Source organism: Typopeltis vanoorti, chromosome 9 (assembly GCF_054136105.1).
Source record: "Typopeltis vanoorti isolate ZY-2024b chromosome 9, IOZ_Tvanoo_1.0, whole genome shotgun sequence".
Lineage (NCBI taxonomy): Eukaryota > Metazoa > Arthropoda > Arachnida > Uropygi > Thelyphonidae > Typopeltis > Typopeltis vanoorti.
The window spans coordinates 17963573-17988133 of NC_143557.1; the positions used below are offsets into that span (position 1 = coordinate 17963573).

Genomic DNA, 24561 nt, shown 5'->3' on the forward strand with positions numbered 1-24561 from the left:
ACCAAAGACTAGAGACCTCAGATATGAGAGTCCTGAGAAAGATTAGAGGCGTGAACAGATGGCATCAATGGCAATATCATATTAAAAATGAGGATATTAGGAAAGAACTTGACATTGTCAGCATCCAGGAATGCGTTAGCAGAGCTAATCTCAGATGGTATGGTCACTTAAATAGAATGGGAGAGGAAAGATTAGCAAAACAAGTGTTCTCTGCCAGGTTGGCAGGAAAACGACCCAGAGGAAGACCAAGATATAGGTGGATTGATACGGTACAAAGTGCCTTAGACGATAGAAATATAAGATCTGATAATGTTGGAGTCTTGACAAGTAACAGACTGATTTGGAGGAAAATTGTAGATAGGAAGTTAGTAATGATGTAATTTTTTCATGTAGTACTGTCATATCCTGTACACCCCTTGAGGGTACATGGCAGGAATTTGATGATGATGATGATGATGATAATCTTTGTGTATTTTAGTCTACAGTTCACATCTGAGAGCTGCTCAACTTTTATTCACTTTAAAACTTTCTTACATGTTATTCTTTTCAATATGAAATTCAATTTTATCCTGCTCAAGACTAAATAGTGATCGCTTCCAATTTCATATCCTCTGTACACTCTGCTGTCCTGCACCAGGGAGAAAACATCACTATCGACAATAACATAGTCAATGAGACTTTTCTTATTCCTTGCCTCTTCTCTCCATGTGAATTTGTGCACATTTTTATGTTGGAAGATGGTGTTAGTAATAATCCGTCTATGTCCTGAGCAGAAATCCAACAGATATTTGCCATGATTATTAGCTTTGCTCTTTTCTCCAAATTTTCCCAAAATATTTTTGTGTGTCACAATCATTTCCTACTCTGCTATTTAGATCCCCAACAAGGACCAACTTTTGCTTTTTCTAAAGCCTCAAAAAATTCCTCCACTTCTACCTTAGTAGAGCCTTCTATGGGCAATTAGACAATGAGACTTATTTGGGCCTTCATAGGCACAAATAAGTCTCATTGTCCAATTCCCCATTCTCATTTTTGCCCACATTACTCTACTTGAGACTGACTGCCATTCAAGAAGATTAGCCTCATATTTTGTGTTGAATACTATGGCTACTCCTTCTTTTCCTTGATTGTCATTGCCTGAATATAACATTTTGTATTTATTGCTCAGAAAGATCTCGCCAGTTTTTGTCTTTTTTGTTTCAGTCACCCCTATTATGTCGATCTGGTACTTATCTAATTCCTCAGCTAGCTCCATTTCTTTGCCATTCAGGCTTCTTATGTTGATAGTACTGATCTTTAACTCTGGTGATGTTGAGTTGGGGTGTGTTTTCAGATTTGTTTCAGTAGCTGACTTTTCGCTGTTCGCTCTGATCAAATACCTTTCGAGTCGATTCTGTGACATGTTTGAAGTGCCTGGTGTGTCAGGCAAGTTTTACCATAGTGGAGGAATTTAATGTAGCATTTATGTTCTTCTTTTCTTATTGGGATGGTGTGCCCTGTTTCCCCTATGTAAGGCAGGTTGCAGGTGTACTGAATTTTGTAAACCCCTGGGTGGGCAAGGTAGGGAAGGGGATCTTCAGATGAGCTGAGTATACTTCTTAATTTTGCAGGAGGTTTGAAGTTTGCCTTAATGTTGTATTTATGTAGTGTTCTATCTTTTTCTGTCAAATCCCTACACTTCACCAAAACCTGGTTTGAAAGAAAGTTCCAGGAAGCTTGTGAGATGCTGAAGCATCAGAATCTAAACAAGAATGATGGATTGTAATTTCAAGAATCTGGAGGATCCATCTGCAATCTATATAGCATCCAGAACATTTTGTCAGAACCCTAGCTCAAGAAAATAAGAGGACTGTAGAGATGTGTTTAATGTAGTTCCACTATTAAACTTTATTTTTATTTATTTAGACTTTGTTTCCTCTATCATCTGTATATTATAGTAGTGATATGTATAAAAAAATTATTTTATTTTGTTAATTAATTTATATTTTTGTATATATTTCATTTATTATTATTATATTTTCACTAGCCATCTATCTCCGATTGGTACCAGTGGAGATTGAACTGCCCACTCAGTCTCCAAAAGTTAGATAGGGCTAAATGGCCTCGCCTACTCCCGTATACGGGAATAAAAAGGCGTTAGCTGATTTTTTTTTTTTTTTTATTTTCACTAGAGGTCAGACTAGGCTAAACAATTAACAAAGCATTTAGATTTATATTACTTTTGTGTAGTGTCAGCTTGTGTCTTGTGCATATGTACGTTTGCCTGATGATGACCTAGATACAGAGGATGAAACGTTGAGTGTTATTTTCATAATTATAAGTAAAATAATTACTCCTATTCTGTGTTTTCATCTCCATAAATTCTTCAATATGAATACTTCTTACCATGTAACATTAAAAGAAAGAGCTTTCTCCTACTACAGTTTTAAATTGTGTTCAGTTTATTCATAATGACTTGTGTTCTGTGATAAGTGTATTTTGTGCTGGGTGAAGATGGTTTGAAATCCAGTGAAATATCAATATCTATTGAAACAGCTAGTAAATTATCCTTTTAATTTAATTTTCATGGTACTGTGAGTCACTACCATAAGATTTTGTGTGTCAACAAAGCTCATGCTGCATCTCTTAACAGATGATTAACCACAATAAAAACAAAAAAATCATTCATGATAACCTGCCAAGAAATTCTTTTCTTGTTTCATCCTTTACCCAAGTCTAAGCAAACAAACCTTAAGCGTGAAGTATCTTCATGAATAGGCTACCGTCAGTATAATTTAATTTGTAACAAAGTGAAAAAAAAAAAAAATTAAGTCTATGATCTGTTTCATCATATGCTTTTAATTACAGAACATTTTTAAAAATATGAGAAATGAATGGTTCTTGGTTCTCTTCTGAAAAATAAACAATCCTAAAATCAGACAATAGTTGTTACGGTGGAAAAGGCAAAATCCTTTTCATCACAAAAAAAAAAAAAAAAAGTTTAACTAGTACATTGTCAAACAAAATTCATAATACTGACTTTTTTTTTGGTGGTGTGGTAGATGTATGTTCTAGCATACAAAAACCGTCAACAAGAAAGAATTTTACCTGGAGGTTATGAGACATTCATGTGAAACACTTGAGAATCAATGTCCAAAGAAATAGGATTCTAGAAAAACTGATATTTCATCATTAAAATGTGGTTGGTCTTTGTGTCTCTTTGCTTGTTTAGCAATTTGTAACTTCTAAAAACATGATTTCACAAATACAGCAATTTCCATATTCATTGGTCATGAATGCCTGCATCTTTTTTTTTTTTTTTTTTCCCATTCTGGAGTTCAAATTGGGACTTTTCTGTGGATCAGAAATACAGAATTTCATATAAGATTTTATTATTGTTATCAGAGACCTGCAAGGAGTAAATGACTCATCGAGAGAGACCATATATCATCTGCACAAGATGTCACACCTCTTAAACTCATCCACAAATTGTTCCGCTCACTCACTGCTCTGTGAGAGAAAAATGTAACTCTTATACCATTCTTAACTGCAAACAAACTTAACTTCCATTGATGCCCTGTATTCTCTCCTCACCTGACACACAACAAAAAATTTCATCAGATGATACTCTGTGACACCCTCTCAGAAGTTTATCATCATCATCATCAAATTTCTGATATGTACCTTCAGGGGATATACAATATAATTATGATAGTACTGCATGAAACAAACAAAGAAAGGGTTAGACAACTTAGTGCAGATTTCCAAAGACAGGCTAGGAAAAACATCTAAACAAAAGGTGCAAGGAAATTGAAGAAAGCAGTAATATGGGTAGAACAAGAGATCTGTTTAGAAAAATAAATGATGTTACAGGAAAGTTTATCCCTAGATTAGGAGTTGTAAAAAGTAATTTGGGTAAATGTGTGATGGAAGAAGAAGCAGTGAAAGAATGATGGAAAGAATATATAGACGATTTGTACAAGAAAGATAATAATAAGTGAAGTGATATCAGTAATGGAACAGCTGCCAAAAGGAAAACTCCTGGAGCTGATGGTGTGTTAGTGGGATTATTGAGAGTAGCTGGAGATGAAGTAGTGAATATACTGACTGAAATTTGTCAACATGTATGGAAGAAAATATACTGGCCTAGAGATTGGAAAACATTAGTATTCATCCCAATTCTAAAAAAAAAATCAAATGCCAGAGATTGCGAGAATTATAGAACCATTGCTTTAATTTCACATGCAATAAAGTTATGCTGAAAGTGATCCAACAAAGGTTGGAGCCATATGTGAATAGAGAAATGCCACAAGAACAGGCAGGATTTTAGGAGAGGTAAAGAAACTAGAAACCAAATAGCAAACATGAGATGGATTATGGAAAGAACAAAAGAATTTCAGAAGGAAGTATTCATGTGTGTTATTGATTATAAGAACGCTTTTGAATGTGTAGATCACAACAGACTGTGGATTGTAATGAGATCGGTAGGAATACCTGATCATCTAATTCTCTTGATAAGAGAGCTGTATGACAACCAAGAAGCTTCAGTAAAAACAGTCTTTAGAGAAACAGACAGTGTTCAAGTGGAAAAAGGGGTGTGTCAGGGTTGTATATTGTCAGCCAACCTTTTTAATATTTATAATGAATATGTTATGAGAATGACTGATTTAGACAAAGATCCAGCAGGAATTAAGATTGGTGGCAGAAAAATAAACAATTTAAGATATGCTGATGATACAACCCTCATAGCAGAAACTAAGGAAGATCTGGAGCCAATGATTCTCTTGGTAAAGACGGAAAGTGACAAAGCCAGGCTTAATTTAAACATCAGCAAAACAAAAGTCATGGCTTCTGGCAATTTAAATAACTTTATAATAGAAGGAGATAAAAGAGAAATTGTTGAAAGTTATGATTTACTAGGGTCCAGAATCAGAAATGATGGTAAATGTGAAGATGTAATTAAAAGAAGGATAGTCATGAGAAATAAAGCTATGTTAAACCTGACAAAAATTATGAAAGATGGAGATGTTTGGCCATGAAAGTTAGAATTGCAAAAGCAATGGTATTTCCAGTAGTGATGTATGGATGCAAAAGTTGGATTATTAAGAAGAAAGACAGAAAGTGAACTGATTCAATTGAATTATGGGTGTGGAAAAGACTATTAAGAATCTCATGGACTGTAAGAATGACCAAAAAGATGGTTTTAGAGAATATAATGACAGAATGCTCCTTGGAGGAAATGATTGCTAAACAGAAGTTGTCTTCCTCTGGGTCTTTTTCTGCCAACCTGGCAAAGAACACTTGTTTTGCTAATCTTTCAGCTCCCATTCTATTTAAATGACCATACCATCTGAGATTAGCTCTGCTGACCCATTCCTGAATGCTAACAATGGCAAGTTCTTTCCTAACTCTCATATCAGAAGTCTCCAGTCTTTTATCAAGTATTTTATTTCTAACCCAACTCTCAGATCCATAAGTTAAAAATGGTTTGAACACAGTCTTATATACATCTAATTTAGTGTTTTGACTAATGTTTTTCTTATTCCATATAAAGTTATTCATGTGACTTCCTACAATACCAACTTTACTAATAAAAAATAATAAAAATCAATAATGAAGAAATTAAAAAAGTAGATCATTACACACACTTAGGACAACAGATATCAATGGAACAAAATATCATTGATGAAATTAAAGATGCACGATGCTTGTGTGGAAAGCATTTGGAAAACTACATTCAATATTCAAAAACCAACTATCATTATGCCAGAAGAGAAAAGTTTTTAACCAATGTATTCTTCCTATATTGGCATATGGCTGTGAAATATAGACATTAAAAGCAAAGGAAATTTAAGAACAACACAGTTTAATATGGAAATTATGCTTGGTATCACAAGACTGGATCACAAAAGGAATACATGGATAAGAAATAAAACCAAAGTCTCTGACATCATAGGAAGAGTGAAACATCTGAAGTAGCAATGGGCTGGACATATTGCTCAAAGACAAGATCAACGATGGACAAAAGGACAACGACCACGACTCCAACCTAAATCACGGTGGATTGATGATATTAGATTTGCAGTAGTGACATGGGGTCTTGGAGTTATCTTGGAAAGGCCTTCATCCAGCAGTGTTGACAATGGCTGATGATGATGATGACTATAGCTATCCCTCTTTTCCTAGACTGTTGTTTGCCTGAATATAACATTTTGTATTTATAACTTAGAATGATCTCACCTGTTTTTGTCTTCTTTGTTTCAGTCATGCCTATTACGTCAATCTGGTACTTATCCAGTTCTGCTAATTCCATTTCTTTTCCATTGATGCTTTTTCTGTTCTTAGAAACCAGTCTTGAACTCTGCTGACATTGAGTTGGGATTTGTTCCAGTTGCATATTCTGTTGTCTGTTTCCATATTTAATTTTCATCTTCACTAAAAACTATACCTAAATAGCTGAAATATTTTACTTGTTATATAGATTCTACATTAAGAATGCATCTGAAGTTTCCTACCTATGTTCCTGTCTATTTTTATAGATTTATTGCTGATTTTCATGCCAAATTTGTTACAGCTGTTAATTAGTTTATTTAGTTAGGAATGAGAAGCCTGGAGACTTACTGGATGTGTTCAAGACTACTACAACATCATCTGCATAAAGCAGAGCTAGGTTTGGTATCTCAGATACTAATATCAGGTGTAATGTCACATTCTTTCATAATGCAATTTATATATAAAGGATGAATAAGAGTGGAGATAGTGTGTACCTTTGTATTACACCTGATTTTAAATCAAACCATCTTCCTGTCTTTCCTTCAATTCTTACCAGTCGACATCTTGCAAAGTTGAAGATACAGATATGTATCACTTTGTATCTTCCATTTACCTCCATATAATTGTAGTGGTTTCAAAAGCTTTTCTTTCAAAGCAGATGGAAATATGCCTTTTCCAGGTCTGCAAAACTTAAGTACAGATCCTTGTCATATTCTCATGATTTTTAACCATTTTGTTAAAAAAGTTAAAATCTGATCTTGACAACCTCTGTTTGGCCTGAACCCAGCTTGTTCTCCAAGTTTCTCTTCCACAGTTTTACTCAACCTGTTAAATGTGTGTGCTCGCATAAGTTTTAAATGGAACACTTAGTAGAGAAATTCCTCTGTAATTCTCATATTCAGCTTTATTCCCTTTATTATAGATGGGAACTATGACAGAATTATTCAATGTAACTACTGCATAATCAATAAAATAATAATAATGTCCTTCATCCTACTCTTCCTCAAGAAGAAGTTTTCTAGAATTTGCATTAAATATGTAAAGGGAGTGTCAGAGAAAATTGCAGGACCTCTTTACCAAATTGGCCTACAAGTTTATTTCCATCCAGTTTTAAAATTAAATTCCTTTTATACTCTAAAAGACAAATATCCTCATCCTCTTTCTCATCCTGGAGTTTACAGAATCCTGTGCTCATGTATCCTTTGTTAATTATGGGCCAATGGGTTATTCAGCTGAGATTCATCTTGAACAACATCAATTCATTTCGATAAAATTATGGAGACTATAGCTATGTTAAGAATAATTACTTTAATTACCCATGTTCCAGCCTTTATATTAAGGTCATGATCTGGAGTATATCTTAGCTTGCTCCACCTTTGCAATGAGACACCAGCAAATTATTGCAAAGGTGGAACAAGCTAAGTTCACGCCTATACACATAAGTGTGTGTGTGTGTGTGTGTGTGTGTGTGTGTGTGTGTGTGTGTGTGTGTGTGTGTGTGTGTGTGTGTGTGTGTGTGTATGCACACACACACACACACACAGACAAGCTATATTACATTTCAAACAGCATGCCAAAGTGACAATGGTTTGATCAACTGTAATTCTGCTGGCCTGACCTCTAGTGTAAAAAAAAAAAATACATCAAAGCTATATCCTATTTATAATATCATTACAGACCAAATTCATATTAATACTTTTAATACAGCAATAGGGGTGGCCTAATCAATAATTTACATAAGTGTTAAGGCTTAGATCCTGGATTAATAGTCCTAATTATGATTTAAAATGAACTCTTAGAACAAAAGATTACGTGGCTGGTAGCACAGAGCAAAAGCCGTGTGTTGCACGTGTCTACAGAAGTCTTTTATTTTAGTGGATATTACTAATTTTAGTAATTATATTATTTAGTTATATCTTACTTATTTTAGACTGAAGTTGAGTGTGTGTGTGTGTGTGTTTTATTTGTGAAATTTAATACATGATATTATTTTAGAAAATGTTATAATACATGACACTGATACGTACGAGGAAAATGGTGGCCAAATTCAGCATGAGGAATCTTGTACAATGTTGTGTATGTTCTATGCATTGCCAAGAGGTGAATGAATTGTGGTACTAAAGTGTCAGTGGAAAGAGTATCTGTTATAAATTTTGTATGCCAGTACAAGAAATGCAAGCTGTGTAGAAAGCAGGAAAATTATTTGACAATGTTAACGATGTAAGGACACTGAAACTGATCTGGTGAATGTGGAAGTAGTGAATGATAGTGCTTAGAATGATAGCCTGAAAGAGGTGACTAATGAAGCGACAGTAAGGAGTGAAATAGCATGCTCACATTGCATCCTTCACAGGACAAAAGAGGAACTTGAGCAACTAGAGAAACAATTGTCGTGTAATACACCACGTGGAAGAATGAAAGAAAACATGAATTATTTGCAGCTTCTCACACTCTGAAAATGTGAGAAGCTACAAAATAGGATACATTGTTACATGGAGATTTGATAAGCATGTTTCCCATGTGCAAAAATCAAGAGTGTTAGTTAGTTAGTTAGTGAGTTAGTTTGCAGAAGTGAAACGTGAAAGGGATGATTGGTATAGCAGGAACAAATTATTTGAAAGGGTAGAAATATGCAATGAGAGAAGATATGAAAGAGCTGTTGCAAGAAGCAAAAAAAAAAAAAAGAAAGTAAAAATTGCAAGTCTGCTGCCTCAGTATGATAGGACAGAGTTGAGAAGGACTATAATTGCTAATGAGTAGATGAGAAAATTGTGCAGGAGGAATGGTGTGCATTTTACTGATGTGTGTAGTGAATTTGATGGACAAAAGGATTTATATATGCCTGATGGATTATATTTAAATGTTTTTGGAGTTAGATGTTTGAAGAAAGTGTTGTTTAGTGAGAGTTTGATAAATTTAGTTTAATCCTTTATCCAAGTGTGAGCAAACAAAGTTTGCGCCTGAAAGTATCTTCAGGACTGGGGTAAGGCGGTACAACACTGGGCAACTTGTTGCAAAGCTGGAGCAAGCTAACATCACTCCTATCTCAGTATCTCCCATAATGCAAAACACATCTCCTTGCTGATGTATATAATATTATGCATTAAAGGAAGGGCCACTACCAAGACTAGTTTCGACATTTATTGAGGTCTCTTCAGTGGGAGCCAGGTCCAAGTGCAGATACCAAGGCAGAAGCATTAGCAAGGTCATCTCCTCCTATAGGAGCTGCCAAATGGTGTGCCACCTTTTTATTAAATTACTCTGGATTTAGAGAAAGATGTTGGAAGTTTATTTTTCACTTGGTTAGACTATAATAAATTTAGTTTAATCCTTTATCCAAGTGTGAGCAAACAAAGTTTGCGCCTGAAAGTATCTTCAGGACTGGGGTAAGGTGGTACAACACCGGGAAACTCATTGCAAAGGTGGAGCAAGCTAAGTTCACGCCTATCTCAGCATCTCCCATAATGCAAAACACATCTCCTTAGTGAGAGTTTGGAAGTGCAAAAGCAGGTAAACTAGAGATATTATGGAGGATGTGATCAAGTATGTGCATCTGGCCACTCCATTGATCAATAAGTGTGTGTACAGAAATGATTATGTAATGCTGAATGTGATTTCACAGGTTTCTGATTTGAATTGATTGGTAATGACATTACAAAGGGATGATTGGTAATGACAGGAAAAAGGGAGAGGAAATTTTGGCATTGGCCAGCTCTACTTGGCCAAAAATTATAGGCTTCAGTGAAACACAGTTGACGGAAATGATACAGTTACAAGGATAGAATGTAAAGGGTATTGTATTTTCAGGGAGAATAGAGGGAATAGGACAGTCGGTGGAGTATTACCGATGATAGCTAAAGAATTACAACCAATAAAATTAGAAGTCAAAGAGGCTTTTAGGTCTGTGGAGATGGTCATTAGAGGCTGTCTGGTGTGAGATAGAGGCCTACAGGAAAATGTAGATGCCATGTATTGGCAGATTATGCAATGAGAACAGTCTGAACAATTATTATGGGAGACTTTAACTATGGGGGACATAGATTGGAGGAAGGAAAGGGGCGTGTGCAAGATGGAAGTGGAATTCGTACGTTGCTAAGGGTTAATTACATGAAGCAACATGTTATACAAAGGACAAGAGCTTTGAGATTGTTGAATCTGATAATAGCATCAGATGATATATCCATAACCAAGGTAGAAGACCTTCTTCCAGCTGGAGAGAGAGAGCGACCATGCAGTCTGGGAGGTTGCAAACATGTGGAATTCTCTGTGAAGAAAGGATTTATGTTGAACTATAAGTTGGTAATTCTGATAGATTTAGGAGTCATCTTGGAGCAGTGCCATGTCTTAAGAAGCTACGAAGAAAGAATGTCAGTAGTGCATGGGAAGTGGTCAAAGATTGTTTGAGAGAAGCGGTATCAGACTGCATACCCAAGGTCAGGAGGATAGACTAAGTGAGAATAGAGCAGATGAGTAGAGATATAAAGCAACAGCTGCAAAAAAAAAAGAAAACGCTGTGGAAGCAATATAAAGAAAAGGTGTTCAGCTCCTGAGCAGTGCAAGCAAGAAGGGTGACTAGTTTGGTAAGAAAGATCAAATCAGATTATGACAGAAAATTAGTTAAGCAGACCAAAGTAAACCCAAAAGGGTTTTTTATGTAGCAAGTAAGAGGAAAAATGACTGATAGAATGACTTAAACAACACTCATTGTAGGAAAGTGACAGAGGCAAAAGAAATAGTTGAGTTGCTGAGTAATCACTTTGCAAAGGTGTATCATCCAGGTCGAGATTTTGCAGTTGCTGATGTGGCAGAGATGCATATCAAAATTGAGGTAAATAAAGAGGAGGTGTTCAGCATTGAAAAATATGGAAGTGAACACAGCAGTGGGACAGGATGGCATGTCAGCCCCTGTACTACGTGAATGTGCAAGAGAACTGGCATTGCCTCTGATGAAGTTGTTCAGTCTTGAGTCTCAGCTCTGGCTAGGTTCCAGCAGAGTGGAAAGAGGGTAAGTTAGTTCCATTGTATGGAGGTGGCTCCAAGACAGAGGTAGCAAAGTACAGACAAATTAATATATTAGGAGTGGTTGTTAAAGTATTGGAAAAGTTGTTAAAGGTACGATCCAACAGTGGGTAAATAGGGATGTGATACTCTATAGTAGGCAGCAGTGGCAGCCTTTACATAAGCACTGCAACACTGCAGCACCCCCAAGGAAAAAAATGAAAAAATTAAATTTTGCTTGTTTATAAATAATAACAATGCTTACAACATGTTAAAGGTTACAGCTTATGTTTTGACATTGATTGAATAGTTAATAATTGGAATTGCTCAATTAACACTTTAGATTATGAAACAAATGCACTGCGATCTAACCTCAATATTCGTTTGCTTTTGTCATTGGACATTACATCATTCCCAACTGTAACTGCTCAAACGGCAGTGTATTTTTAGTAAGCTTATGTGCCTTATTTCTGTGAGATATGAAACGTTTATTATTGGTGCATGTGCCTGATGAACTATTTTTTGTAAATCTTATTTTATTTTGTTAAAATAACATATAATTATTTATTTATTATAGTTACAAGGCTGAATTATGACAAGTGTCACTGTTGAAAATATGAAAAGAATTATATTTTTTCAATTATCGTTACATGAAACAAATGCACTGCGATCTGAGTAAATTTATTTATTAATAAATCGTTACTGATTAGGTTTTTTTTTTTTTTTTTTTTGCGTATATGCAGCACCCCCACTTAAAATTTTCACCAGCTGTTACCGGTGGGCAGTATGCCTTTGTAAAGGGTAGGTGCTGTCTTAGTAATTTATTCACATTTTATAATAAAGTGACAGGAAAATTGGATAAAGAAATTGGCTACACCATGATACTGCTGGACTTTGCAAAGGCATTTAACAGAATACTACATGAAAAACAATTACAAAAGTTGGAACAAATGGGAATGGATATGAATCCAGCAGCATGAATATGCAGAAAGGGATGCTGACAGACGACACCAAGAGTAATATATAGTGGAGTGGAATCCAGGAGAATGATGTGACTAGTGAGGTACCTCAGGATGGAGAGTGACTAAGATTCTGGACTAGGACCACTACTCTTTAATTTGTTTATGAATGCTATAGGGAAAGATTTATGGGAGGGATATTCAGTTGTTTGCTGATGATGATGCAAAACTGCAGAGGACAATAGTTGATAAAGGTGTAGAAGATATCTTGCAGGATGATTTAAATAAATTGACATTGTGAGCAAAGTATAATTGATTGAAATTGTTGAGGCTAAGGATTTGATTTGGCCATAATACTGTACACAGATTTAGTCACTTGTTTCTTGGGGATCAGGAGGTGGTAGAGAGGATTCAGAGATGAATGACTCTGTGGAATGCTCCCTATGAGGACAGGTTGAGTTACAAAGTTTAGTTGATAGGCAGGAAAAAAGGAAAATAATAGATACATAAGATATTAAAGGAGTTTTATAAATTTGATGCCAAGAAAAATATTCAATATATTTTCATATATTGAAAAGGTCCATCCTTGGAAGTTGTGTTAAGAGTATGGTTAGTAGGATTGTGCAGACCAGATTTTTTGCATGGAGAGTGACGAATGAGTGTAATGGATTGCCTGAATTAGTTGTAAATTCCCTGACAGTAAATGAGTTTAAGGAAAGGTTTGATAGGTTTTGTGTATAATAGTTAGTTTTGGTATCCCACAGCGACTCTCCAGACTCCATAGAAATACTGTATAATAATAATAAATAGCGAAGTTGATCAAGAACTGGAGGCCACATATATGTGAGTAGTTAGAAAAATTAGTTGTACAAAAAAGAGGACATCAGTGGCAAAATCATGTAAAAAATGAAGATATCATGAAGGAACTTGATATTGCTATCCTTTAAGGATGTGTAAATAGAGCAATTTATAGTGATATGAGCAAGGAAAAGTTAGCAAAACGGTCATTTAATGACAGGAAAAAAACTCAGCAAAGACAAGTCTAGGTGGAATGATGCAGTTCAAAGTACATTAGTAATCAAAACAAATAAGATCAAACAAAATTAAAGTCCTGTTGGAATTATAATTTTCTTGACCTTAATGGAGTCACAAGACCAATTGTGGGAGGTCAACACTAGTTCAGTACAAATTCTGTTGTACCACTTCTTAAACCCTTTCACCTTCCTCTCAGGCAATGCATTCCACACTTCTACCAGTTTTCATGCAACAAACTTACTTCTTTCCTTTTACTCACTATTTTCTTTTGTAACTTCTAGGATTGACCCCCTTGTCTTTGTGCCTCTCACTCTATACTAATAATACACTAATACGATAATAATCTTTTAGCAGCTGAAATGTCTCGATTGTATCTCCCATTCTGTCTTCTTATCCATCAAACTCTGCAGTCTGCATGCCCTCAGTCTAGCCTCATAGCATTCTACAGTTCTGACTGATATGATTTTTGTTATCCATCCCTGCACCCATTCTAAGGTTACTTCATCCCCTTCAAATTCCACTGACAAGATCTGAGCACAGAAATCCAGATGTAGTCTGATTAAAATTTCATGATGTAGTCTGATTAAACTACACTTTTATTTCTAGTGGTCAGTGTCTTCTTCGACATTGCAGCAGTTCTCTGAGATGTCTTCACAACCTTTGCAATATATCCTCTGAACTTCAAATTTCTATCTACAGTCACCTTACGATTACTTGCTTCCTCCACTTCTAGCATAATTCCACCAAGTGAGCATGAAGCATCCCCTCTGTGGATCCCAAATTTCAAAACCTTATATTTGGTTTAATTAAACTGACATCCCCATTCATTTCCCTACCTTTCCAGCTTATTCAGTTTCTCTTGAAGAGCTGAAAAATCAGCACCTTTGCCAATAACCTTCCCAAGTTTTAAATCATCTGCTAACAACTGAATATTTACCTATAGTCCCTTGATAATATCATTAACATCAAGATTGACAGTGGCCCCCTGTAATCTTCCTACTCCCTGATACTGCTTGTCCATATACAACTCTCGAATATCTATCAGAAAGCTAGTTACTAATCCAGTCCACTAAAATTGACATTTGGTATGTTTACCACATAGACTGTTGGTCAAACAGAGTCACAATTTATTATTTAAGATTTCAAATGTTTTGTTTTCGTGTGCATTATAGTATGCTTCTTCAGAGAGTGAAATAAAATTACTTGATATTGCAGTAACTGAGTTTAAAATAATTACTAAATAAAGAGCCAAAAGGCTTCATTTCATCTGTGTAAAGTGGATATTAAATCCAATGTACATTATTTCAAAGCCAAATGTTTGTAGAAACTATGAAAGTTTCATAAGTTGACCTGAGAACTTACGAGAATACAATCCTCAGCATCCCCGAGTTGCCTTAGCTTGGACTACTTAAAGACATGAACACTGCCTTAGCATCCTTATATTCGCCTTTTGTTAGTCCATTTGATAAAGGTCTCACTGGTCTGACAGCTGTATCAAACTAGTTGCTTCTTTTCAGAGACCAGGCAGAAACCTTACGAGAGATAAACTCTTGTTCAACACTAAGGAAATCGAAATGTCAGAGAAATGTATTTTTCATAAGTGCTCTCAAGTCCACTTACAAAACTTTCATAGTTCTGCAAACATTCAGCTTTGAAATAATGTTGGATTTAATATCTACTTTGCCTATGTGAGCTTAAAATAGAACAATAATGTTGTGCTTGTGAAGATGTATGGTGTATTATAATATCAGGTATTATAATGCATATGATTTCAAAGGATGATTCCTGTTTCTTGTTGCATTAATGGGGTTACTAAAATTTCTAATGTTTGCATGAATGTCTTGATGAAGAAAATCTGTACACTGCCACAAAATGTGATTTGCTTCCATTGCATATGAGGCTAGTCCAGATTTTTGGTATCTTCTCTTCACTATGTCTTTGATATGAACATGTTGACCTAAAAGTGGATATAGTGATGTATTTGTTTCAACTTTTAGCTAACCTGTTTATGGAATCATTTCAGGATCAAGCCTTGGAGGACTTCAGTTATTGCAAATACCTTCACTATTTTTTTTTTCTTCTTCTGGTGAACTGGATTGTAGGGTGCCAGCTATTGAAATAGAGGAGGAAAGAGTAATGTGTCTGAGCCATGTGGCCAAATGGAGAAAACATAATCAGTGTATCTTAGCCAGATAGACTACTGTTTGAGAACATTAATATCAAGAGCATGCTTTTCAAAATGTTCCATATAAAAATTGGCTAGAGGAGGTGAGTGGAGGGATGAACCGGTGGTTGTATACTCCCTATCTGTTTATATATATTTGGCCTGCCAAGTGAAAGAACTAGTATGGATGGCAAAATTGAAACAGTAATGCCAGGGAGAACCTTAACCACTACAAGACTTTCAGTAAATGAACAGGTCAAGGGCATAAATAACTGTTCAGAACTTTCCTTAAAAATACATGGTGATATGTCATCCAATTCAAAGCCTTATTAATGTCTAACCATATCAGTACCTAATTAACCTTATTCTTTCATCTTTAATTCTCCTAATACTTGCCTCCCTTCTACATGTTTGTGCAGCAACATTTAACCAGTATATGATATACACTGATGAAGTGTTCATTAGCTAATTCCACTATATCCTTTGTAATGGTCATTCTGCCTATAACTATCCACCAGGTGTCAACCTCCATAGTTATTCTTTCTCTTGATCACCATATAGCAAAAGTATTTCCTTGAATTATCCTTTGCCCAACTAGCCAATCTCCTCTCGTACTGCAACTTTTCTTTCTTTACCATGCTCGTCGCCTTCTATCATATTCCCAACAAAAGTTTCCAAAGCACAATAATTGTATTCCTAAAAAAAATAATACTTACCTGGATGAGAACATTGTTGATAAGAAGTTAGTAATAATAATAATATTAACTTCAATACATATTATTCATAGTGGCCTATAAAACTCTTGGAGATAAATTTTCATGTTAGATTTATAGTGATATTTTACATAATAATATATAGAACTGGACTTTGTTTCCTCATTATTTCACAATGTGATGTTTCTAATTACTGGGCATACAGGTCATGGATGGAACCAATGTTTCAAGATAGCTTGCTTCTATGAATGTGCCTATAAATTTGAAGTCACTTCAAATTATAACTGGAAAAATGATAGTTCATGTGAAACAGATGCAAAAATTAATAGTGATGCAGAATCAAGAGCTCAAGCTTGGCTTTCAATGTTCTGATTTTGTAGTAGAACATTTTGGCCATAGTGTTGAGGTGCTGTTCTAGGTTTTTCAGTGCATTTTCCCAAGTGCAGGAGCTGCTGCTTTATTGAAGGAATATGCAGTGAACAAAAGAGAGGCTAGTTGAAGTCAGCGAGAAGTTTGTGTGGTGATTATTCTATTTTTGCATAGCAAGCATGCAACCAGTGGCAACAGAAATAACATACAAGACCTTTATTTTTGTTGGTAATATTTAGTTTGCAGCTGCAACACTTCATATCATTGTTGGTTTTGTCAGTGATTGACTGCACTGTGCTGGTGAGACCCGAAGTGCTGTCCTGTCATTGGCCTTTATGGCCACCATCTTTGCACTGTAGGGTGTCGAGGCTAGCTGGTGAACGGTCGTGCTATCGGAGAGCTCCTGAGAGATTTGTGTTTTTTGCTGATTTATTGGTGTTTTGGATTCAATTTAATGGACTTAAGTGTTTAATTTTGGTATATTATTAGAGCTTTATTAACGTGGTTAGTGTACTAAAGTGTTTTATAACATAATCTATGTCGGAAGTCGCCGCTAGATGAATTCGTAATGAGTAGTGTTCGTGCAAGCTCCAGATAAGATAAGTATCATTTTCAGTTATCGATACAAATTACTTAATATTGTGTAGTTTTGTTTTATTTGCCTTGCGTATTTTAGTGCGTCTATTTTTGGTGTGTTATAACGTTTAATTTGACAAAACACGTTACGGATAAATATGGCACCTGTGCGTAGGAAAATGGCGGCCAGTAATGAAGGTTCGCCATCGTTATCAAAGAACGGTAGCATAAAAGAAATGAGTCAGTGTACTACTGTGAAATGTACGCTTTGCGGAGTGCAGTCAGAGTGTGGTCAGATGATGATAAAGGATTGAATGTGTGTAGAAAATGTAGGGAGAATGCGGAATTGAAGCGTATTTCGGATCGTGAGTGTGATATTTTTGTCAACCTTCAAAATGAAGGAAATAGGGATATGACAAGAAACGGCAAAGTTGTACATGAAAATTGTGAGAGTGTGAATGTAGAAAGTGTGAATGATAGTATAAATGGTTTCTCAGAGAACAAAAAAGATGAGATAGATACATTGAGTGAGATCGCGTTGTTGAATAGTGCGATAGAAAGAGCAAAACAGCAGCTAGAGTGCATGAACAAAAGTAGACTGAATGAACCAACCAATAATAAAAGGTATGACAGGAAAAATAGACGTATGAATGTGAACATGAACAAAATGAAGGATAGAGTGCTGTATGGAGACTCGTTAGTACGAGGTGTGTTAGTAGAGGATTTGACAAAATCGTACCAACCTGGTGTGACCATAAAGGACGTAACTGCGTCTATTAGAGAGCAAAAGGAAAGGGTGAAAGAAATGATTGTTGTGGCAGGTACGAATGATTTGAAAGGAGATAAAATGGAAATGATAGAAGACCTGAATGAATTGTTTGAGGTAGCAAAAGAAAAGAGTGAGAGAGTTAGAATGATTAGTCTTTTGCCACGGTATGACAGTGAAATGTTTAAAAGGAGGGCTATAATTGCAAATGACTTTATGCGTGGGTTATGTATGACGAGTGGTGTGGAATTTGTGGATGTGTGGAGTGAGTTTGATGGGCGAAAGGATCTATATAAGATGGATGGCTTGCATTTGAATGGTTACGGTGTAAGAAGACTTGAGAAAGTGTTGCTGAATGTAGTGGATGTGCAAATTCAGGGAAACTAGATTTGTTAGGGGGGGTGGGTAGAGATACAGTCCTTATGGAGGCAGTTGAATGTAAGAATGAATATAATATGCCAGAGCAAATAAGGACAACAAATCAGAGTGGGATAGTTAATATAAGGCATCAAGGTAGGGTTGGGGCTAATGGGGGTCTTAAATTCATGTACACTAATACTAGGAGTATTAGGAACAAGAAGAGTTTTTGGCCATGGTTGGCACTTCCAGACCACAGGTTATAGGTATTAGTGAAACATGGTTGACTGTAGATGATATAACTAGTGGGATTGAATGTGATGGGTATAGTGTGTTCAGGAATGACAGAGAGAATAAAATGGGGGGAGGAGTATTGTTGATGATAGCTGATGAGCTCCAGCCAAGGAGAATAGAAGTTGAATTGCAGGATAGAGAAAAGAGCACATTTGAGGCCATTTGGTGTGAGATTGTGGCTAGCAGAACTAAATATACAATTGGGTGCTGCTATAGACCAGGTGATGGAAAAGATGGTGGTGACAGTATGCACAAGCAAATAGAAGAAATGGGTGGAAGGAGGGCGATTATTATGGGAGATTTCAACTATGGTCGCATTGATTGGAGTGAGGAGAGGACACATGGGAGGAAGGAACTGGATTTTATGCGGTTATTAAGGGATAACTATCTGCAACAGCATGTAATGGAAAATACTAGGGGTCAGAGAGTGCTTGACCTAGTAATTACATCTGAGGATTTGGCTGTAACAAATATGACCACATTGCCACCAATCGGTGAGAGTGATCATAGGGTCTTAACTTGGGAGGTGGCTAAAGGTGTAGAATTTTCAATTAAGACAGGGTACATGTGGAATTATCGGGCGGGAAAGTATGACAAGCTTAGGAGTTTGATTGGTTCAGTGCCATGGCATGTACAACTGCAAGGACTAGAAGTTGATAGTGCATGGGAGGTAGTTAAGAAGTGCTTGCATGAAGCAATGGCTGACTGTATACCTAGAGTCCGAATAATAAATCAAGTAGGGGTTAAATGGATGAATAACACCATTAAGCTTGAGTTGCAAAAAAAGAAACAACTATGGAGGGAATTTAAGGAGAAGGGTGACCGGCAGGCATATGAACGGTATAAAGCGCAGGCCAGAAGGGTGACGAGTGTGGTAAGAAAAGCAAAAAAGGATTACGAAAGAACATTGGCCATGCAGGCTAAAGAGAATCCTAAACAGTTTTTTAGATATGTAGCAAGTAAAAGGAAAAATGTACATGGCAGATTGATTTTAAAGAATGCCGATGGTAGGGAGGTAACTGAATCAGTTGAGATAGTTGAGTTACTGAGTGAGCACTTTGCAAAAGTATATCATCAAGGTGGTGACATTGCAGAAACGAATAAACCAGTAGATTATACGGGAATTGTGGTTAATGAAGTGGAGGTGAGTAGTCTATTGCATAACCTCAATGTCAATACATCTGTGGGATTGGATGGTATACCAGCTCGTGTTGTACGAGAAGCAGCTAAAGAATTGTCAGTACCCTTGACCATTTTGTTTAATTTGAGTCTCGGGTCTGGGTTAGTCCCGAGCGGGTGGAAAGAGGGGAAAATAGTTCCACTGCATAAAGGTGGTTCCAAGACTGCTGTTGTAAATTACCGACCGATTAGCATATCAGGAATCATTGTAAAGGTCTTAGAGAAAATAGTCAAAAGGAAAATACAAGATTGGATTGAAGAAAATGGGATACTGTATCGGGGACAGCATGGTTTTGTGAAGGGTAGGTCATGCCTCAGTAACTTGCTCACGTATTATAACACAGTGACGGCTGAACTGGACAAGGGTAATGGGTTTACGGTGATTCTACTGGACCTTGCCAAGGCCTTTGACAGGATTCCACATGGAATTCTAATCACTAAATTGCAGCATATGGGAATGGACATAGGGTTGGTGAGATGGATAGGAGGGTGGTTGACGGAGAGATATCAGAGAGTGGTTTACTCGGGAGTAGAGTCCACAAGACGGCCTGTGACTAGTGGTGTGCCACAAGGATCTGTTCTTGGACCAATGCTGTTTAATTTGTTCATAAATGATAGAGGAAATGATCTGAGAGGAACAGTTCATTTGTTTGCGGATGATGCGAAGTTGGGTAGGGCAATAGTGAATGCAGATGACGTCAAAATTTTGCAGGATGATTTGGATAGATTGGAGGTCTGGGCTAAGGAGAATGGATGTCAGTTTAATGTGGCAAAATGTAAGGTTATGCATTTTGGGGTGAAAAGATTGGAGGCAGTTTACTGCATTGGTGGAACCCTGCTCCAGGAAATTGATGAGGCACGAGATTTAGGAGTGTTGGTGGATAGGGAATTGAAATTTAGGGGACACATTGCAAAAGTGACCAAAACAGCTCATCAAATCACTTGGTTGCTGAAGAATACGTTGACAAGCAGGTTATTGTTCCTCTCTATCGAGCCTTGATAAGACCCCATCTAGACTACTGTGCTCAGATTTGGTCACCTAGGTTTCTTCTTGATGGGGAGGATGTGGAGAGGATCCAGAGGCGAGTGACCAAGATGATAGCAGGTCTGTGGAATGAACCGTATGAGAACAGGTTGAGGATTTGTGGGTTGCAAAAATTGGTTGATAGGCGGAGGAGGGGAGATATGATTGAGACATTCAAATTACTGAAGGGTTTCTATAAAATTAATTCAGAAGATATTTTTGAGAACAGGGCTGGTTGTGGGAGGACTAGGGGACATCCATGGAAACTGGGCAAAAGTGTGGTTAGTAAAGGTGTTAGAGCTGGGTTCTTTACTTTTAGAGTAGTGAATGAGTGGAATGCGCTCCCTGAGTCTGTAGTGGATGCTGTGACAGTGAATGAGTTTAAGGCGAGGTATGATAGATACTGTATGAATGTCAGATAGTTGTGATGAATATGATTTGGGGCCTCCCTCGATGAGTCTAATGACTCCCTGGAGTTGCCCGTAATAATAGTAATAATAATAGCAAGAGCTTGCTTGTGGCTAATGTTAAACTGAGAAAACAAACTGACTTGAGGCACTTAGGGATTGTGTAGAAGTTGTCAGTTCCTTAGTATCTGCTGTTGTGGTTTTCAGTTGATGGATATTTTGGACTGAAAACACTTTTAATAATGATATGATACGGGAGTACAAGTTTAGACAACTTATTCCAAGGCACCACCTACTTTGCCATCCTCCCAGTTTCCTGTATACACTACTTTTCCTTATAAAATCATGGAAATTACTTAGAATTAGCCTATACAATAGTATTCATATATTTTGTTATTTATAATAGTAGATACTATTACGATTTCATGTTTTTTTTTAATAAAATGAATCTGATCTTACATATTTATTTATTATTCTTATTTTATTTTGTATTCATAATACCAAAAGATGTCATCGTGGGATCATTATTAGGATTCTTCATCTCTTATGTATGTTATCAACAGTACTATCCTACTCTTAGTCATCCTAATTGTGACATCCCTTTTGCACTTATTCCTTCTGTCATTGAAGTCAGCAGCAGCAGCAGTCATGATAGCCTGCAGGAAGTCACTGCCAAATGGATTTAGGATATAATACTGGTAAGAGATTGAATAATTAATTTAACCAAAGAATAATGTTATTTGATACAATTTTTACCACCATACTTTTGGACTTCACATTCTAAGGTAAGGTAAGATTCATATTTGCATGATAATGAGCATACTTATAATAGTGTAAGAAAATATATCCATAAACCACCCTACTAATTTTGTCTATGTGATGGCTAGGCATGTGGAAGATGCACTTAAAGTATAAATGAGCTACAGAACAGAAAATTGCTTTAGGAGCTTGAAGCAGTGCTATGGTGCAAAATATTGTAAGACAGTATATTCCCCAAACTTTGTAGTTGGAGATGAATTTTTCAGTGCAATTTTTTGTAGCCCATCAGTGTACACATATATGTGTATCATCATTATCAGCCATTGTTGATCCACTGCTGAATGAAGGCCTTTCCAAGATTACTCCAAAACTGTCTGTCCATGGCTCTCCTTTTCCATGTCATACCTGAAAATCTGATATCATCAATCCACCGTCATTTAGATCAGCGTCGTGGTCGTTTTTCCTATCGTGGAATCCGATCCAGTACTTCTTTTGTCCATCGTCGATCTTGTCTTTGAGCAATATGTCCAGCCCATTGCCACTACAGATGTTTCACTCTTCCTATGATGTCAGAGACTTTGGTTTTATTTCTTATCCATGTATTCCTTTTGTGATCCAAGCATACTTCTTTCCATACTGAATTGTGTTGTTCTTAATTTTTGAATTTCCTTTGCATTCAGTGTCCATGTTTCACAGCCATATGTCAGTATAGGAAGAATACATTGGTTAAAAACTTTTCTCTTCAGACATAATGGTAGTTGGCTTTGAATATTGAATGTAATTTTCCAAATGCTTATCACCCAAGCATCTGTGCCTTTTAATTTCACCCATGTTCCATTGATATCTGTTGTCCTAAGTGTGTGTAATGATCTACTTGTTTAATTTCCTCATTATTGATTTTTATTATTTCTGGTTGGACATAGCTATTGAACATAACTTGGGTCTTCTTTAGGTTTATTTTTAGGCCAGCTGTTTTGCTAGCAATTTGGAGTTCATGGATATCAGTCTGCAATTCATGTGTAGTTGAAGTAAAGATAACTATGTCATCTGCAAAGTTTAAATGGCTTACATATCTTCCATTTATCTTCAGACCTTTCCCTTCCCAATCAAGAAGTTTGAATATTTCTTCTAGGCATGCTGTGAATAATTTTGGAGATATTATGTCATCCTGTCTTATACCTTTCTGTATTCCCACAGTAGAGATGTTTCCATTGAAATGAATTGCTGCTGTGGCATTGGTGTATGCTGATTTGATGATTCTATGTATGGCTTCTCCACTTGTTGGTTTCATAATACTTTTAAGTATTGCACAAGTGTTAAGTTAATCAAAGGCTTTCCCATAGTCAATAAAACCAAGACATAGTGGTAATTGATATTCATTACACTGTTCAATAATCTTCTGTACAACTTGAATACGGTCCATTGTACTAAAGCCCCTTCGAAAGTCTGCCTGTTCTTTTGGTTGTGCTAGGTCTAGAGTCGCACAAAGTCTATGAGCTAAGACTTTTGTAAACACGTTGTAAACCACTGATAGGTCATAGTTCGTCAAGTCTTCTGTCTCACCTTTTTTATGTATCAGAATTAGGGTAGCCTTCTTCTATGTTGTTGGTACATCATGTTCCTTCAGGCATAAAGTAAATAGTTTTGCTAAGAGTTTGTAGATTATTTCTCCACCTGTTTTTAGAAGTTCAGCTATAACTCCCTCCTCACTCATTTTGAATGAGCTTTGGATGCTCCACTTAACTTCTTCTGGTACGTCAGCTGTGTTGTAGTTGTCTTCTTCCTCATTTAATTCATCATCCTGATATAATATTGAGTAAAATGGTTACCCAGGGATTCGTAGCACCATCTGCCTTCATGTTTAACTGTCTGCTGCCATAGGTAGTAACAATCCGGCCTCTGGGGAATGATGGCTATTTTATTTCTGTCGGATTCATCTTGGAAGGTTAGGCCATAAATTCAACACACTGGCCAAGTGCGGATTGGTGAATGGCAATATTTTCATATGCGATCACCAGCCCAAAACCACTGGTCCACTGCTCTTCATTCAATATATATTCAGAGCTGCCCTGATATCTAATGGATGGTAGTCAGGGTTCCTCCCCCCCCCCCCATCCGCCACCTAGGGGACGCACTCAGTAGCCCCGAGGTGATGTATATATGATATTTTTATTAGTATTGTATGTTAATTAGACAATGGCTAGGACTAAGTGTGTATCTTTTACATATGCATGCCTATTGTATTAAACTTGAATAAGCAATACAGTGTACTCTAGATTATCTGGCTGTGAATTATTCAATTTGTGGATTATCCATGCCTGATTTAATTTATTGAGTTTCTGATCCTTAAAATAACCCACTGTAATCATGTACATAGAATATTTGGTTCATAAAAGCAAGTATGTCCCTGTTTGACTCATCTCTTGGAGCACAAGTACATGCAGTGAAGAAGTGCGTGTGGGGAAAAAAGAGCATGTTTCTGGGTCTGCTCAGCTAAAGAAGTGATTGGTGCATTTCTAGCACTTAAATTTAGTGATGTGATTTCTTGTTATATAATTAATTGGAGATATTTTCCACAGGAAAATGTCTGAAAAACAAGCAAAAATTGCAGCCTATCCAATTTATTAATAATGTATATGAGGATACATTAAGAGCCACTATGGTTAAATTAATTATATTTGTAAAACCCAGTAAATAAAGTTTCGATTT

The 24561-nt window shown here is 36.4% G+C and overlaps 1 protein-coding gene across 1 annotated transcript in view; it reads left to right on the forward strand.

The window, feature by feature from the left end:
• LOC150102905 (phospholipid phosphatase 5) overlaps nt 1–24561 on the forward strand; it is a 216669-nt gene that overhangs the window by 166940 nt on the left and 25168 nt on the right. Inside the window, exon 8 of the mRNA XM_090398045.1 lies at nt 21601–21791. Within this exon, the coding sequence (XP_090254171.1) occupies nt 21601–21779 (179 nt within the window). The 3' untranslated portion in view covers nt 21780–21791. The remainder of the gene's footprint in view (nt 1–21600; nt 21792–24561) is intronic.